Source organism: Oxyura jamaicensis, chromosome 8, assembly GCF_011077185.1.
Source record: "Oxyura jamaicensis isolate SHBP4307 breed ruddy duck chromosome 8, BPBGC_Ojam_1.0, whole genome shotgun sequence".
NCBI classification, from domain to species: Eukaryota; Metazoa; Chordata; class Aves; order Anseriformes; family Anatidae; genus Oxyura; species Oxyura jamaicensis.
In genome coordinates, this window is record NC_048900.1 from 12071458 (window position 1) to 12090291 (window position 18834).

Genomic DNA, 18834 nt, shown 5'->3' on the forward strand with positions numbered 1-18834 from the left:
CGGCGCCGCGGCCTGTGCTGGTGGCGGCCGCCGTGTCGGGCTCGGGCGCGGCGGTGGCGGCGGGCGCGGGGCTGGCCCGGCTGGCGGCGGCGGCGCGGCCGGGAGCGGGAGGAGGAGGAGGAGGCTCCTCGGCGAGCGGCGGCAGCAGGAAGAGGCCGCTGCTCACCCCGCTCTGCAACGGGCTCATCAACTCCTACGAGGACAAGAGCAACGATTTCGTGTGGTGAGAGGGTTGGGGGGGGATATCGCGACAGCGCGCGGCGATAGCAGGGGGAGCCCCGCTGGCACTGCGCTAGCTGAGGGGCAGGGGGTGCTCCCCAGCTCGGCTGTGCCCCCAGAAAAGGCTCGCCCTGCCTCGGAACAAAACGAGGCTGCCCCAGGAGGGCCCTGTGGCTGCACAGCTCGTGGGGTGCCCCCACAGGGCCCTGCCATGCTCGCTGCGTTGCACCCCGTGCTGCTGTCCCGTCAGATGCCCTCTTTTCCAAGGTAACGTGGGGGTGAGAGCGGCTGTCCCCTCCCCGAGGCGAGGTGGCCCTTCTGGAGGTAAGCACAGGGCTCCTGCTGCCCCATTTAGGGTTTGTGCCTGTCCAGGTGGGATGTGAGGCTCGTGGCTGTTGATCCTGACAGAGCCAGCAAAAACGGTGTGGGCTTTGCTGGGAAAGGTCAGCTGGCGTGACATAACGGTAGCGTTCGTGTCAGCATCGCACCTAAAACCAGATGGGTAGGAAAATTCTGCAGTGATGAGATAAAGGTTTGTTTCGAGTCCCTTCACGTGTTGTCCTTCTAATGTTCGGCCCAAACTGCAGGTCTTTGGAAATGTCCCTTTGGCAGGTGTGGGGGAGCGAGGCTCGCCGCAGGCTCTGCCTTGAGAACTAGTTGGTAATGCTGGGTTTTAAAGAGGGCCTATTGCTAATGGCTTTCAAATCTTCAAACATAAGGAGTAGGTTTGGCTTTTATAGCTGGCTGGATGTACTAAAATGTGAGAACAAAAAGTTGGGGTAAGTGTTCACAGCTGAGAAGTGAACTGTGATGATGAGATTCTGGAGACAAGTGTGGGTTAGAGGGAAGTCATGCATCTGAAGGAACCCGTAAAACGAGGAAAAGAAACAGACCACAGCTGGCAGGGTGGCCTTGTCTGGCTGTGCTGACTTCCAGGTGAGGGTCAGATGTTTGGCATCTCTGTAGGACAGGCATTGTAGCAAACTCCTGCAGACACGATCCTATAGCTTTTTGAGTGATCTGGCAGGGTAGATAGGAAATATCCCTGCTACTAAAGTGAGAACCTGAAGCTGCTGAAAAGTTAGTGGCAGGAAAACCAGCAACTACTGGTTAGTAACAAGGAGTAATTCCCGATCATTACATCTCACTGTGGGTAGTGGTTCGCTCCGTAGCAGAGTTGGGGTGAGTGCACGTCCCTGATGAGCTGGGGTCCTGCTCTGAGTGCCAGGCTGTGTTAGGTGCATTTAAGGGCACTTGTTTTGGGAGATGGCTGCCTTGCTGTTGCTCACAGGTTCTCTGGTTGTGAGTGTTCTTGCTCCTTCCTTCCCACTGCTGTAATGCTCCAGCAGGGCTGGTCTGCAGCCATCATTCCCTGTCCCTTTCTAGTTAGCTTTTGCTCAGTGTTTGTTGTCTGTTGTAGACATGAATGTGTGTGGAGGGAAGGGAAACAAAGTCCATGCCAGTAAGCTTGTTGGACAGTTGAAATACTTTGCACTGGTTCAAAAAGCAGAGTTTCTTACTGTTTTTTGTACAGGTAAGTGCTTCAAGGGGAGTGCGTAATGAGTTGTTTTCTCCTCATCCAGGAGTACTGCTGGCTGAACTAAGTGAGAAGGAAAAATCAGCTGAGTAGTAATCAAGGCAAAATGTCTTTTCCTGTCCCCCTCTTGGTATTTATAGGAGAGCCATGCTGGGTGTACTCAAGTGCAGGTCAGAACATTTAAGAGCAAGTGATAATTATAGTGAACTTACCTGAGTTCCTCACTGCCGTGTGTTTCTGTGGGCTGTAGGGCTTGTTCTTGTTTATATTAACAGTAGATTCAAATTATAGTACTTATCTTTTTTTGAGGCAGCAATACAGTTATGTAGTACAGAAATAAAAGCTCAGCTGGCAACTTCGGAGTTTTGAGCAGTGTCCAGTAAGACGAGTGCATGTGTGAGGGTTTAAGTAATTGATTTAAACAAGCTTTGGCTGTCCCAGTCTGAGAGGCAGAAGCTTTCTGTGTGCCATTTTTCCATAAGGATGCAGTCAAGCCACTGCCGACTACAGGGAGGGGAGCATTTGATGATTTTTCTGCACGCGGGCCGTGCGTTACTGCTAGCTGCAGTCAGCGGCAGATCCTGCCTGTACCAGGCTGAAGTTGGGAAAGAAAAGAGAAGTTTGGGTGAGTTGCGTATGCGAAGGTGCGTGTGGAAATACTGTAAATAGTGTGCGCAACCTGTCTGCCTGTCAACAGAAAATGTCCTCTCAGCACTGTGAGGCTGAGGCTTTAACCCAAACGTTGGCATACCTTGCTAGGCTGGGTTGTGAAATGTTTAGTGAGTGTATGCTCAGGAGTTTGTACACGGGTGCTGTTTGTGGTACGTTCCAGCATCTGGCTGGAAGTGTGGCATGCCTGACCAGGAAAGTGTGTGTCTGACTTACTCAGCAACTGCATGGTGGTGAGGGAAAGCTTTTGTGCCCCTTCGTGTAGGCTGTGGAGTTTGAAGGCAGACTTTGTGCAGCTTCTGCAGCTAGGCCTTTCTGCAGTTGCCTGGAGAGTGTCTCTCTGAAAGGGAATCCTCTAATTGGAGGATTTCCTCCTCTCCAGCAGTGTAATTGCCTATGGTTTTCCCAAGCCTTACCTTAACCCTCCCAATTAATGGTTCACTAAACCTTTCTAAAACCAGTTACTCTCTGCTTTGCTTCCCAGATGGAGGGGATCACACTGCAGGCTGACTTCTCAGAAGCTGTTTCATATCAGTGCTTGTTTCTGAGCTCTTTCATAAATAAGAACATGTGGAAAAGAGTATGTGGCATACAGACCTGGAGAGGTACAGCCAGCTTACCTGGGTGTGCGAAGCACTGTTTGCTACACTTAAAGGTAGACTTATGAATCTTTAAAGCCAGGTCTTTTTTTAGGTGTTTACCTGTTAAATGTGATGCCAGGCACAGACTATGTTTGCATGTTTGTGATCTGGTAAGTTTCTTTCATAAGGAGTGCTTCAAGCTGACTGCAGAGGTAACAAAATAAAAAACTGTTACCCTAAACAGCTGTTTATGACAGTTCTATAATCTAAAACAATGATAACTTCATAATCTATTGTCGTGTTAACAGCTTCGTACTGATGAGATAGTAATGGCAGTGCTCTTTAACTGGTCACACTCTGAGGAAATGACAGAGCCTGGAGTCAGTCCCGCTCTCTTCTTAGACCCAGGAAGAACAGAACAGGAGGGAGAAGCTGTAAGCAGGTCCTGTTTGGTGTGGAACAGAAGGAAGTATCAAATGTGCTCAAATTTTATAGTGACCATTTCCACCAGGTGTTCGGGTAGCTGAGGTGGACAAAAGCACTTGAAGTACTCTGCCTCTCCATTTTGCCAGCTGTTTTCAAAGTAATTGGTTAAAACAAAAATGGTTGATACGTGTCCTGATGTCTCAACCATGGAGAAAGAAAATACCTGATAAGCCTTTGCAGCTTAGAAAGTGTTGGACAAGTAACTGTTGAGTAAATAAGGTATTGGTATCTAATAAGGAATAATGGAATAGTGAAATCTATGGCTTGCTGAAGTACTCTGCGTCTTTTTACATGGCTCTGCTGCTTAAGGTTCTCAAGTAGAGAATAAGAGCTACCTCATGCATAGGAGCCTTGATTTCACCATACCTGTGCTGTTCAGCTTTGACACGTGCAGCAAGCTGCAGTATGGCTCAAGTTCCTGCCTCTGGCCTCTAATCCTTTCTTAACCTTCCCTCTGCTAGACTCACTTAAAACAAATGGCACGCAGCAACTCTCGTGTAGTAGCCAGCTTGGCTTTGATAAGTATTGAGACATCAGTCTTGTTTCTGTTTGTAAATCGGTCAGCGTTTTGGGGGTGAAACTGTTCTTAATGGAAACTTTAGGCTCTGTTGAACGACCCTGGTGCTGAATGGCTATTTTTGTGGGCTCTGATTGCTTTTTCTCAGCTGTTTTGACTCTGTCACTTCTCCAGTCAGACTGTTATGGAGAAGAATAAGTTTGGAAACGGGGGCCTTGGGTAGCTGTGGTGTCAGGAGGACATCTTCCTTGTTCGGCTCTGATTTGCCACGTGTGACTGCAGCCGGAACAGCATTGCAGTCTTTTTGGTCCCTAGTGCACTGCCCGCAAGAAATGCAGGAGTGTACTGGAGAAAACACACCTGACCCCGTAGGAAGCAGCAGTTTTAGCATTTATGGGGAGTGGGGCTGTGTTATGTGGCATGATTAGAAGAAGGCAGAGAAGTTTAGCTCTCTGTCACCAGCCTCAGATGTTCACACAGCTGCAGGTTTCCTCTTACTGATGTGTCCTTGTGGGCCAAGCTGTTGAGAACTTACTCTAATGAAAAAGTGTCTTGAAATAGAATTTAGTTTCAGAAACAGTGGCTTGAACCCCTTAAGTTGAGGCTACTCAAGACAAAGGATTTGCAGAAAAGGACCCGCTGGGGAGGAGAGGGGCAGGTGGTCTTTAATTATTTTTGTGGCTTCTTCTGGGGAACAACTGGTGTGCGGTGGCTTGATTGGTTCAAAGAATAATGTTCTGGTTTGATTCGTTTGTTTCTAAGTTGTGTTTATGTAGTTGATGTGCTGGGATGATGAAGGCAGCCTGGTTTGTGTGCCAGGGTGGGCAAACTCTTCGAGGCATCGGTGTTTCCCAGTTTGGTCACTCTGAGGGGGATTGAGTCGGCAGAGGCCACAGCTTAATCTCCAAATACATTTTTTTTTAAGCCTGTAGAGGTGTCTCCTCATGTTCAAATGTCTCACGGGGTCTCACAAATATCAGTATTCTCTGAAAAGAGTGATGAGATGTGGAAGTGACTTCTCAGGAGCGTTGGTGATGGGCCTCTCAGCCTGTAGGGGAGAAATGGAGGTGAAATCGCACCTGCTCAGCCAGTGATGTGGTCTGAGGTCAGCTGTTTTGAACTTAACTTTGGAGAAGATGGATGCTCTGCAAAAGCTGTTAGCAGTCCTGTAATAGCTGCATGTCCTTCTCCCGTCAGCTCCCTGCCTGGTCCTTGGCAGTTATGAAGGCAGTTGGTTATGAATGGCTATTGGCTGGAAAATGGGAGAATAAACTGATTTTGGCATCACTTATAAACACCTTGTGCCTATTCACAATAAAAACAATTTTTATAGTCAGTTTGAGACACAGTACAGATAGTTAGGAGGTCCTTTGCTTCTCATAGGTGCTTTGGCTTTGGGTGGTTTGCAGCTGTTGAAAGCTTCACCAGTGAAGGCTCACCTGGTTTCCAGTTGTAGTGAGCTGCAGAATCGTTCCAAGGCCAAAGAGCCCTCAATTGCCCTTTTGATCTTTATCCTGCCTAGCTGCTGTTGCACTCTTTTTGTCCTCTTCTGCTTTACGAACAGAAAAGATTACCTATGAGTGATTGGGTAGCTGCTTTGAATTAATACATTTTTTTGAACTTAAAAAGTCATCTTTGATTTTTGTTTTCAGCCCCATCTGTTTTGATATGATTGAAGAAGCCTACATGACAAAATGTGGACACAGCTTCTGGTAAGATCTTTGTATCACACAGTGCTGGTGACATGACATCATTGTGAAACCCTTTCCTTGAGTTTTCTACTACTTCTGTTTTCTGTCCCTGCACTGAAGAAATTGAAATTTAAAAGGTGGTTACCAGTTAAACTAAAATAAAGTCTATGAATTGTTAAAACCAAAACTTTGTGCCACCATGTTATTTCCTCTGTAAAGCAATAAAATGGTCATAAACTGTTGGTAGCGTTCCGTGCTCAGAGTCAGAGCAGTTTGTCAGCTTATTTCTCCAGGAAATGGAAGCTTTGTTACCACCTGAAGCAGGGGGTCCTGCTGTTAGAGAGGTTATGGGAGCCAGTGCTGGTGTTGGGAGGTCCTCTCTTCCTTTGCGCAAGACCATACGGTTTGAAGTGGCTTCCATGTTGTCTAGGGTGATTCTATTAAACTTCAGAGAGGATATGCTTTAGGCTTGTTTCTTTCTTCTCCCCCTTGATATTTTTCTCTTTGCAAAATGTTTACTAGGAAGCTGTTGTATCAAATTGGCTCAAGGTTCACATTTTTTCAGTATGTTTTCTCTGGTTGTCACAAGGAGCAAAAATGTTTCATGGAAACATACAAGAACCCTCTGGGGCAGGTGTACAGTTATCTGCTCCTCCTGATCTCAGCTAGGGGTTGGAATAAATGTTGAACCATGAGGCTTTAATGTCTGGTGTATACCATCCTCTTACGGTGTCTGTTAAACAAACAAATCTCCCACTTTTTTCAAGAAGCAATATTTTAGTAGCATAAAACACTTCGAGCAACAGATTCAGTTAACTTTCAGAATATGTTTTGACCTCTGTATGTATACAGGTAAGATAACATCTGATTTTATGCCCTATATGTAATATTTTATCCTGGTGATGTGTAACACTTTTTAAAAGTCCAAGATAAGCATTCAAATACCTTTATTTCGGAAGAGCAGAGCAATGTTGTCAGATATCTTTTAGAAATTGACATCAAGCTTGGTTCTTAGGGAGCGAGATGCTTAACCTTAATGCTAAAGTGCATCTTGGAGTTACTCTGTCCCTCAAATAGCTAACAGCTTAACAGTGACTCTGGAGTGACTCGTATTAATAGCTGCTGAGAGGCAGGGGGGAAACATGAGACGCTGGTGAAGATACTTTGTCACTGCTCGATTACCTGAAGCGCACACTAGTTTTTAATGTCACTTGCAAAGTATTTGGCTAACCTGGAAAAGTTGCTTCTGAATAACACTGCTTGCTAGCTCCGCATGTGGAAGTGGGGCACGAATTCAAGATTCAAGCGTGACTGAAGCATCCAAGTTGCCATAATCCTCAGTGAAATAAATGAGTAAAGTACTTAAATACCTTTTTGTAATCCTTGCCAAGAAGCTTCAGTTTTTTGCTGTAGCATGCTTCTAGTCAATATTGGAATGCTTTGACTCCATTCTAAGATCTCGACAACACAGCTGTTAGCTAGCAGTGCAAGTCAAGTACACATTATCTAAGGTTGATGCTATTTCCTTTGTCCTTATGTGTTTTTTTTTTTCCTTCGTGTTTATGTACTTTGTTTTGTTTTGTTTTTTAAACAGCTATAAATGTATTCACCAGAGCTTGGAAGACAATAACAGATGTCCTAAATGCAACTATGTTGTGGACAACATAGATCATCTTTATCCGAACTTCTTAGGTGAGCTCTACACTTGTTTTCTCAAGAAACATCTTTGTTGTGATGGAAGGCATGTACTTGTAAATTCATCCTAGAAATAACCTGCTTGTGGATATTGAAAATAAAGTCCAAGCATCATTCTTTTGGTCAACTGTTTTTGTTTTTTTTTAAAAAAGTGGAATAGTAGTATCCGTTGTTACACTCCATTGTCTCTAGCAGTTTTATATATGCTGAGTTATAGCAGTGAGACTGACTTGCTGCTTTATGCACGCTATAAAAGCTAAATGAAGATGTTTTCTGGTGACTTGAGATTTGAATCTCTATTTACTTTTTTTTTTCCTGCATTGTCTGTTTAATAATCAAGAACTTGTACTGTTTTCAAAGTATGAACACTGAAAGGGGGAGGCTGAATCACTTATGGTACTGCTTCGATGACTATGGTGTGGTCCAAGTGATGCATGTGTGTAAATTATGTAAAATACTCATACACATATGCAAACCTAATTAATTGCTGCATAAGCAAAGAAGGGAAATGGTCTTCACTGGAAATAGTTAAATACTGGGTTATGGGGAGAAAACATCAAAGAAAATTCATTGGAGTGTGAAATACCAAAACTAAACTAAATCTTGATTTCATGTGCTGGGATATCCATTTAATAATAGATTAAAAGCTACAGTAGCCAATGAATGCTTCAGAAACAGTCATCCTGATTTAGACCTAAGCATGTTGTGCAGAAGATGGTGCTGAGGCAAGTCTTGGAGGATGTATTTAAAAAAAAAAAAATAGGTATACATATGAAGGGGTGAGCTTATCTTGGTCTCTTTACAGTTTGTTAAACTGGTATGAAATAACTGCAGCAAAAATAACTTAAGCAATGAATGAATGCTGTGATTTAAAGGAGCAAGTTGTTCTATTTGGCTGCACTTGTTCTCAGCCTGTAGTAAGTCTGTTAATGTTTCAACTCCTTCATACACCTCTGTGATGTACATACTCCTCTGTGTGATGTTCCAGTCTTAGAGCTGGAAAACTGTGGTACTTAATAAATAAATGAACGGAAGCAATTTTGGGAATGTGTAGGCATTATATTAATGATTTTTTAAAAATTCTCTATCTTTCACAAATTGTCCAAGGAAGAAATTGGTTAGGGATAAATGGACAAAACTTCCTATTGTTTTAACTGCTAGTAAACTTACTGTGGAATTTATAATAAAAATTAAACATAGGGGTGGATTTGTCATGGTTATTTTGAGAGCTCTAAATCAATCTCTTTTTACGTTTTTTTTTTTTTTTCAGTCAATGAACTGATTCTTAAACAAAAACAGAGATCTGAGGAGAAGAGATTCAAACTGGACCATTCAGTGAGTAGCACCGTATGTTCCAACTTTCTTACTTTATATTTATTTAATGGTTTTATACAGCAATTGTTATTATGTGGCTTAATTTAGAAGAAATTGTATTGTTGAGCTGTTGCATGAATTTGCTTTACGGGGGAATAATACCAGTATCAGTGGCACTGTATCCCTTCAACCTTGTTAATTCCACTTCTTCCTGCCAGCCGTTTTTTACAGGTAAAGGCAAGCTGTGTTAGTGTAACTAAATTTCATGCAATATATTGAATATAACCTGGGAAACTGCCCTTAGAAGCACACTTGTTTAAAGGTAATAATCTTCATTTAGTGTTGGAAATTACAGCTACAATAAGACTAATAAATGATCGTAAGTGCTGTGCGCTTGTCTGATCATGTGTGAGAAGTTACGTTCTACAGAGAAATGGAAGGATAATACCAACCACAAGAGGGAGAAGGATGTGTTTGGAGTACTGGTGTTCTGGCTCTGATCCCAGATAAAACTGCCTGGTTCTCTTCTAAACTTTGTTCATGTCACTGAATCAGAGTGCGAATTAGCCTGAGCTGCATTCCTGGTTGAGGAAAACCCTGTACTGCAGCAGTAGATGCTCCTGTACATTAAGATCAAAAAGAGTATATGACATTAACCAGGAAACTTGCATAATAATTGTCTAACTATGTCTGGCTTCCTTCCTTGGCTTCTATATAAGTCATAAATAAGGATGCAAGGTAATACTGAAAATCACAGAGCCCCTCTTTTACTCAGTTTAAAGAATATAGCTCTATTGAAGTGTTATTAATTTAAGGGCTGCATTACAGAAAACTATGCTTTCAGTACTTGTATGCTTTAGAAAAGAGCACTCTTTAAAGATTCATTACTTTACTTGCAGTCGGTTCTATATTCAAGATAAAGTATAAAGGATTTAATATTTCATTTAAAATGCACGTGGCTAACCTGAAGGCATGTACAATAACTTTTTGGAATTTGGTTCCACTTTCTCAGAGTGCACCTTTAAAAACTGTGCCTGTAGATGCATCTAAGTTAGATAACTGCTGGCAAATGGAAATCTACAGTGACCTTATTCCAAAAACTTGGATCTATCTCTTGGCAACAAATAAAAATACCAACATCTTCTCGTACAGCAGCAAAGCTGCTCTTTTTAGCTCCTTAACATGCATGCTCGCCCCTTGTACTATTTTTGATGTTAAGTGAAATTATTAAAGACATGTTACAGCAAATGAATCCTGTGTTAAGCACCATTTCTTGGCCAAGAATATGTCTCATTAATTAAGAAATCACGTTAAGGCATCTCTGAAGCTTTCTGAATAGTGCAGTAGATTAATAAAATAATAGCACTAGTCAGTAAAGATTGTTTTTTGGTCCCTTCAATGATGGCTAGGGCAAGATTCACGCCATATATCAAACAAATGTATAGTAGTCTTGTCTGTACTGCAAATGTCATTCTAGAATCTGAGCTGTTATAGATATTTGAGTCTTCTCCTATACACTTATTTTCAATTTATTCAGACACCTTTTTCTTCAACCTTGCCTATTGAGCCTGACAAACATTCAATCAGTATTCCAATTGCTTTCCATTTCTGGAATAATTTTTTTCAAGGTTAATATTTTGCCTCTTTTATTTTCCTTTTAAAACAATCTTCAACAAGTTTAAGTTTTAATTCTGTATTTATGTCCAAAACAAACTCCTTGTGGGGCAGTCCATCTCCCAGATAAAAAGAGAAATGTTCCTTTTTCATAAATTGGATGCTTATTCTCTCATTTCATTCTTATGAAAATGGAAGTATGCTAAGTATGTTAAGTTGTACTATTTAAAATTTGTCTTAAGTAGCATGTTGACTTGATTTAAAGTTACCTATTTTTTTCTACTTATTCCAGGCTGAAATTGAGCAGTGTTTTTGTCTGTGGTTTCCACAGTTTCTAAGTGTTGTGTAAAGAGAAATAATGTTCTGTATGAATGTTACATTCTTTGTCTTAATCTAGCTAATACAAATAGGTTATAGCCTCTTGAAATTGTCTGCTTTAGATTGGGTGGCATTTCTAGTTGCTTGCAAACTTAAATATCTTGATTTAGTGTCATAGCAAAGACCTTTCAGCTGCATCCTGAGGTTTCCTAATGCAAAGCTATACCTAGTGTTAACGTATTATTCAGCCTTTCCTGTTCTAAAAGATACTTTTTTCCTTAACTTTACTGATGAGAAGGGCAAACAACCTGTAGAGAAGAGAGAATGGGCTTCATGGTAATGTGCTTGTTCTCCAATGAGTCCTTTTTAGTTCTAACAGGTTGAATGAAAAGGTCACCCTGATGAGCTTCATCTTCTTTCTTGCTCTTGCATTTCCTATTAAAATACTCTTAAGAGGAATGGTGTGGGAGGTGGGAATTGAAGAAACAGATCAATAGTACTTCCTCCCATTTGAATTCAGTATGCAGGCCTTACCTATCACTTGGTTAAAGAATTAAAAGGTATTGCCACTTAACAATATTTCAGATGGATGTAACTCAACTGAACTTCAATAAGCAACGCTATTTTTCTCCCCCTAGAAATATGTTCTTAGAAACTAGGGCACAAATTGGATAAAATTGTGGCTGTGTAATAATCTCTTCCTAGCAGTAGCTGTGCTCTCATAAAGTACAGGTTCTCAAAATATCTTCCGAACAAGATAAGCAGTTACACAGAGCAGTAAGACAGAAAAGCAGTTACACAGAGCAGTAAAACAGAAGAGCTATGTCCTGTACATGTGGGAGAGCTGGGAATTGTGATTCCTGAAAAATGCTTTGAGGCCTTTACAAAGGGATGAAATATTGCTTTTTTGCCTTTAATATCTGTTGCTGGATATAGCCCTGGGTGTCTTGAACTTAATGTCTCTCCAATGTCTCTCCTCATCTTTCTAGAATGGCCATAGGTGGCAGATAATTCAAGATTTGTTGGGAACTGATCAAGACAACCTTGACTTGGCTAATGTCAACCTGATGCTGGAGCTGCTGGTGCAAAAAAAGAAGCAGTTGGAAGCAGTAAGAAATTTCTCGTCCTTTTTAAATGAACACTTTTAGTTAATAGCTTTTTCTTCTTACGTCACTGTCCTCTTCAAGAAGAAATGTAATAAAAGTTCAGATGTCTCATTAAGTCAGTTTGAAGACTCAAGCAATGTGAAACAAGCTATTTCTATGATTTAACTGCAATGCGGCTGGGTTGGGATAGTTGTTAACATATTTGGTCGTTCCATGTTGTTAGTCTCAGATGACCGTTTTCCAGTTAAAAGAACCAGACCTTCTAAATTCAACTGAATTATAAATTTGTCCAAGTGAAGTTTGAGTAGCATTTCTATGATGTTTTAAAACAGGTGAGGAAAAGCTGTATTAGAAACTGCTTATCTTATTCGTCCTTGTGGAATTGGTATTTACTTACTCTTCTTCTATCAGAACCACAGGTGAACCCGAAAACTTTTATGGACTTTGAGCAAAATTATGTTACTGTCTTGTGTGGGGGCTTGTACATAACTCTTTCACTGTGGTACAGTGAAAATGAAGTGGGAGTAAAGTTTCTAACTTCAAAGTAAAACCACTTTGTACTCAAGGCTGTTTCACACTTGTGACAAATGTGAACCAAAGAAACAGGATTCACACCTGACACTTAAAGAACACTAAATGTTTTCTTTTTATGTTTTCTTTTTATTTCTACTTGTTGCACTTTTTAATTATAGTCACAGAGGTGAGGAGGAAGAAATAAGAACATCTTGGGAAAAATAGTTTTCTTGCCTCCTGATCTCTCTACTTTTCCTGTCCCCTCTGCCTTTAATGGTTTGTATGTGATAATGTCTTGAACCTTTTTGAGTGTATGCTCACAGTCCTTTAATGGCAAATATTTCTTTAGGTTGTGAAAAGAAGCTTTAGAATGCTGGGATACAATTAGGGCTATACTAATGCTGAAATACAATTTTATTTCCTGTTGTGCTCTTTTTCTCTTGCTCCGTTAAGTTTTTGGCTAACTTAGGTTAAAATGTTAAACTGATGGTTGAGGCAAACAACCTATTAGGGAAAGATTGGAAATGGATGTTTTTGGTTTCACCAGTGATTTTTGTCTTCCATTCACGAAAAGCCTTCAGCAGTCATCTCTTTACATAATCTCAAATGTTAACTTTCGCAGGAGTTTTTTTTTTTATATATATAAAAGTATACTAAAGTATGAAAATCACAGAAGTGGACACTAATGATCATCCAGGACAGAATAATAGTTTTCAAAGAATCTGTATTCCAAAAGCAATTTCAGGTGCAGTAGACAATAAAGAAAAGCATTTTCTCTTATTAGCAAGACTTCAGAAGTACACAAACAAGAACTGCTACAAGGATTTCTGCCTTCATGTAAAAACTTGTGATCCAAACAGAACTCTAACACCCGTGAGGCAAAGGAAAACTACAGTTCTCAAAACTGTATTAAGCTATTTTCTTTTCCTCGTCTGAAAGCTGTTTCTGTGCAAAGCGTGAATTTCTGTATATAAAATGAATGTTTATGTAACTGTTCCATAGATATTAAGAGAAACACTCTTATTTACTGTGTTACAGGAGTCCCATGCCGCCCAGTTGCAGATCCTCATGGAATTTCTGAAAGTTGCCAGAAGAAATAAAAGAGAGGTAACTTGCTTTGTTTTTCAGCTGGTGAGGTGTTGTCTGCGGCCTTCTGTCATTTTGTTAGTGATGTGTTAGCCTGGCATTATCTCTGCAAAGAAAAAGGCAAGGCCTGTTTGGGGAAGTCTCATGCAGAGGACATATGGGATTCAAGGGAAATTAACCTGTTTACATGTGACACATTCAGTTTTTAATCTCTTGCCTTTTTGTCTCACACTGATGCAAATTCAATTTGGAATCGCTATCCTCTAGTTTTCTTCTTCCCACATGCTTTACCAAATTCTTGAAACAAGATATTTTCTGTGATGGAGAAGTTGAAAGCCTGAGAAGGAGTGAAACTGGTCTGTCTCATTTTTTTTTTTCTTTTTAGCATATCAAATGCTATGACTAATACTGTGTCACAAAAGAATCAATAGTCTGTGCTCTTCCTTATTTGTCTCCAAATGAGCCTCCCAAAGAATGAGAGAGGGTTCCATAATCAAATATATTGTCTTTCATGGTTTGGGACTTCTCATTTATAACCGTCATGCAAATAACATAAACCCTGGTACCAGAAATATCCCAGAAACCTAGAGAAATGATGGTGAAAAGCTTTCAGGAGGCACTGTTTTTTGATGAAAGATATGTGGAACATAAGACCCAACAGTGTGAATGCAAAGTGCTGCAAACTTGAACCATGTAAAGGCAGTGCACATGAGAAACTGTCTTTAGAATGGTTTGAGGGTCTGCTTGCAGAGTCAACCCAAAGCATGAAGCAGACTATTTGTTTAAGCCTTCAAGGTTAAAAAGAAGATCTATATTGCTGTAGGTTTTGCTTAAACAGCAAAGGCACTGTTTGAAACCACCGAGGCATCTCAGCTTCTATTTTTTTAAAAAGTGGTAGGAAGTTACTTTGTCACCCCTCAATCTTCAGAATATCTACTTTCATTTTTCTCCTATTCATAATGTTTAGGATTATCCAGTGAATTTAAGAAACTTGATTCATTTTCATGGCAGAATTAATGCAGGCTCTGGCCACAGTCCACATGTGCTCATTAAATACCTTATTGGAAGACTTGGTGCAGCTTGAAGGACTGCTGAGAGTTTCCAAAGTTTCACAGGAACTGTGTTTGTCTGAGAGGTGAACTGTGAAGCTGGTGCAGCAGGAGGCTCATACACAACTAAGCCGGGGCATTCTTTTTTGCGTAATGGTTCAAGTGCAAGGTGTTTCAGGCAATACCAAGAATAAAATACAATGATGGCTTGGCTTTGCTCTCCTGCAGCTGAAACTGAGTTGCAACGAGTCTCGCAGAAGGAAGTGCTGTTGATGCCTTCTTTAGGTCACGTGTTGAGTGGGGTGGATGAAGGGAAATTGTATAGGTTCACTTTTTTAACATGTGTGGTGTTCTTCCACTGACTGTGATGTTTAGCACTTGGGGAACCTTTTCTATCATCTGTGTGTGCCCTTGGCTTTAGTAGTAATGGACAGGGACCCCATCCTTTTTAAGGCTAAGAATGTGGCCTTGGGAATATCCTGAAGCCTACTGGGACAGAGGATCTATTTCAGATTCTTTGTCCCTGCTTGTGTTCCCTCTGTTGTCAAGATTTCTTCTGGTGTAACTTCTTTAACCCCCTCTCTCCCCTGCCCTTTGTATCCCAACATGAAACGCAGACTGTCACATCTCAGAAGACCTCTGCGGGCCTGTCACTTCAGAGCTTGCTGTAGTGTTAGCATCTAGCCTTGCCATCCTTAAAGGAAATGAGGCCTTGTCAGACTTGCACTAGCAATCTTTCTTTTTGCTTGATAAGAAAGATAAGAAACAATGGATAGAACATGGAAAACATGAAGCAGTCAGTAAGATGGTTTTAGGAAGATATCAAAACGTGTCTTCAGCGATTAAGACTCCAGATGTACCCCTAGACTAATCCTGTTGGTACTTCTGCTCCAGGAAATCCTGAGCTCCTCCCTGTAGGCAGCAGAGTTTGTTACACATACTGCTTTCTTGAAAAAACTTATATTTGGATAATAAAAGAACTACTGTTTGGGGAAGGACATGGCTTACGCCTGTGGTGAAGGTATATCTGGGTGTAACCTGCATGGAGATGTCTGCGGAAACCTGAGGTGCTAGTTCAGAAGAGGGCTTTATATGATCTTAATGAAGTAAAGCAGAGGAAGGTTATTGGGGATATGTATATATTTTGATGCTGTAGAAGGTGTCTTAAGAAATAAAGATGGAACTCAGCATGCAAGAACCTTTGAATGCTTCAGCAATGTCTTCACCATAGCTAAGAGTCATGTCAGCAGGCTTTATTTTGTGGAGGCAATGTGGAGGAACACCGCTCTTTGTTTTTTTTACTGATTCAATCCTGGTTCTAGTAAAAATGACTACAGAGCAATTGCAATTTCACTCAGTAAGCTACAGCTGTACCATAGGTTTTTTGGTTTTCTTTTTTTTAAAAAGAAAGTTGCTTTTGTGTAGCTTGAGAGTGCCTGTTTCAAGTCTGTCTTAAATGTTTAAAGAAATGTACAGTTTCCATGTGAACTTTGTTTTCTGGTGTGCCTCTTTGAATATTATTTACTTGGTGATTTTATTAATAGGTTTTATGTATCAGACTCCAGTTTCTTATGTAGAGACTAGGTACAGTGTTAGCTAATACAGATATTACCCTAGGGTTAGTGTACTTAAATACTATTTCATAACATGTTCAGAGCATAAAATTAACCACCTGTAACCCTCCTTGCTTACTTCACTAAGAAGTTTTTTTCCTCCAGTCTTCCAGAAATGGTGACTTCTGAGGTTATTGGAGGGGTGTTTATATCTAGAAGAAAACTCTATAGACTTGTACTTAAGAATTCAGAATATTGTTGTAGTAAAGTCTTTTGACAAATGCCTCTTCCTTGCACTTTCATCATTTCTCTAGAAGATAAATGTGAGGTTCAGCACCTGCAGAAGTTTCCATTAGAAATCCTGTTTTGATGTGTTCATAACTTCCACATCGTTGATCTTTCAAGTTGAAATTTACTGCATGTATTTTTGCACAAAGGTATTTGCAAGTCCTTTTTCTTTTAAGTTTATATTCTGTTTTCTTTCTGGCCTATGGCAATGTGGCAAAAAACAAATTCTTGGCAATACTAATAGGAAAAAAAAAATGACTGACTTTGTAAAAGATTGAAAACAAATGGCTAAAGCTTGAAAATACTTTTTCAACAAAATACGTTTTGGAGGGGAGGAATGTATTGATCATCCACAATAGTTGGTTGTCTCATAGGCAAACTTAGCATGGCTGCATGCCTTTCCATATGTGTGCATAGCTAATTGAATGCACACTTTCCATTTTTTTCATCCAGCATTTTCTTCTGTTGAAATCAAAGATCCAGGGACTCTAGAAGGTCAAGTTTTGATAACAAAAAACTTGACATTGTTTTTTTATTAATATTTTGAAAGGAAACCAAATGCAACAACCTGTGATGTTTTTAAATTTGTATTTTAATGCCAGAATTTTAATGCTGTTAGCTTAGGTGCGTTGCATGAATACTTAATGAAAGTTAAACTTGAAATACTTTTAAATGATCATGTTTTCTTGAACGCTTAGTAAGAGAGCTGATAATACCAGGCAACACAGAATTCTGTTCAGTTTTATATTCATCATTTAAGGAGACTTTACTGATTGCCTTGTAATGGTTTTAATCTTACCACATAAAGCTAGACACCACCACGCATACGTACCTATGAATATGTATGCATATATGTTACGTATAATTTGTCCTGAAACACTTTAGCACAGCTACTTGATGGAGAGTCTGTTATGCATTTCTGTGAAGTAGAACACTTGCTTACTGAAGGATGATATTTACTTAATGATTGGTATCACAAATAGTGATATCCCCTAGATGCATTCATCCTTCTTTTGACGGCTGTCACTTCATCTTTACATTTCACGGGCTTTTTGTTTCTAATAATGTCACATTACATCTCTCATGTCTAACAAACAAGACCTCTTTCGTATCTGCTAATGCAAAGGGTCTTTTTTCAGCTCTTAAATATCATGGAGCAGAGGAGTAATCCTGCAGCATTCTCAGGCTTTCTGTGCTGACTGCCTGCTCAGTGTTTCAGAATCATCATCACCCTTTTCAGCCTCAGATACACATTTACCCCAGCATCTCTGCTTACTCCATATTGTGAGCATGTTAAATACTAAAAATAAGAGGAGTTATTAGTTTTTGTGGGATAATTGCAGGGAGTTATAAGCGTGAATTCTCCAGGGATGTCATTAGCTTGTTAATCACTTCACCTGTCAGATCTTATTGTTCTGTGCATACACACATGGATGAACTAATGAATAAGCAAGAGGAGGTGACAGAACAAGAAATCTGTTATGCTCTTATGTTGTCATATAGTCTTGATTACATTCCAGGACTCCTGAGGTGAATTTATAGCTATAGTACTCTTTCCTGTGTGTTGCACTTAAATAACTGGTATTTTAAATCTATTTGCATTTCTAAGCTGCTCAATTAGAGACATGAGTTCTGACTGCAGTGATAAGCCAAGGATGCAGTTAATGTATGAGCAGCAGGCTAGGGATTACCATAAAAATATCAGTATATATTAGCTGATTGTCCTTTCTTCAGTGGAGAGGTCTTTCCAAAGAAAGAGGTGGCATCCTAATGCTAGGAGCTAACTGGCATTGTGCCGGGATGTATTAAATTCTGAATTAATCTAAATGTTCAGACAGTTTTGTTTCTTGCCCTAGCAGTCCTTCTCTTGTGATACCCTTCTATCAGACCATACTGGCAAGCTTTCAAAGCCTTGCTCCCACAACCCAAACTGGAGGATTTATAGTGGGGAACTGGGCAGAAATTAAAAGTACGAAACACTTCTGGCCAGCCACACATCTTTACCCTCCTGCTGGAGGAAATTCTGTGTGTTAATCCAACAAGGATGCAGTCTTCAAACTTCTGTTAGCTCTTCCCCAGTCAAGAGGAAACGTTTGCCATTTGGAGGAAGTATTGACCACAGAAGAAATATTCCCTGCAGGCAAGTCTGCTATAGATGGCCTGCCTATTTGCCTAGGTTTGGATTCCACATTTGACCAATGAAAACAACATTCAGAGACTCATGCATTCTTCATGTCTTCATAGCAAAAGACGTTGCATCATTTTCCACTTGTGCAAAGACTTCATAACATCAAAGCTTTCAGCAAATGGAATTTGATGTCAAAATTTGCAGTTAATTTAAAAGGCTAAAATCTCTTTCAACTCTGAAGATTGCTTCCATGTTGTACTTGCCCAGTATGTTTTAACAGGCTCTGTTAGAAGCAATAATGGAAGGAAAACCCTGAGACAGATGAGACTTCCAGCTGGTTTCCAGAGAAATTGATCTAACTCATTTTAGAGCTGCAGTTGAGGTATTGAATTTTATGGGAAGAAACTGATCTAACATGGAGATCTGAACTGAGGTTCAGAAGTAGAAAGATAATGTTGGATGAAGTTTCT

At 40.4% G+C, this 18834-nt stretch overlaps 1 protein-coding gene across 1 annotated transcript in view; it reads left to right on the forward strand.

Moving 5' to 3' along the window:
* Nucleotides 1-5: 5 nt before the first annotated feature.
* The window catches only part of COP1 (COP1 E3 ubiquitin ligase), a gene marked incomplete at its 5' end in the record, with an annotated part of 125922 nt that continues 107093 nt past the window's right edge, over nucleotides 6-18834 (forward strand). The window contains 6 exons of the mRNA XM_035333377.1: nucleotides 6-223; nucleotides 5662-5721; nucleotides 7295-7392; nucleotides 8666-8730; nucleotides 11631-11750; nucleotides 13299-13367. Coding sequence (XP_035189268.1) covers nucleotides 6-223; nucleotides 5662-5721; nucleotides 7295-7392; nucleotides 8666-8730; nucleotides 11631-11750; nucleotides 13299-13367 — 630 coding nt within the window. The remainder of the gene's footprint in view (nucleotides 224-5661; nucleotides 5722-7294; nucleotides 7393-8665; nucleotides 8731-11630; nucleotides 11751-13298; nucleotides 13368-18834) is intronic.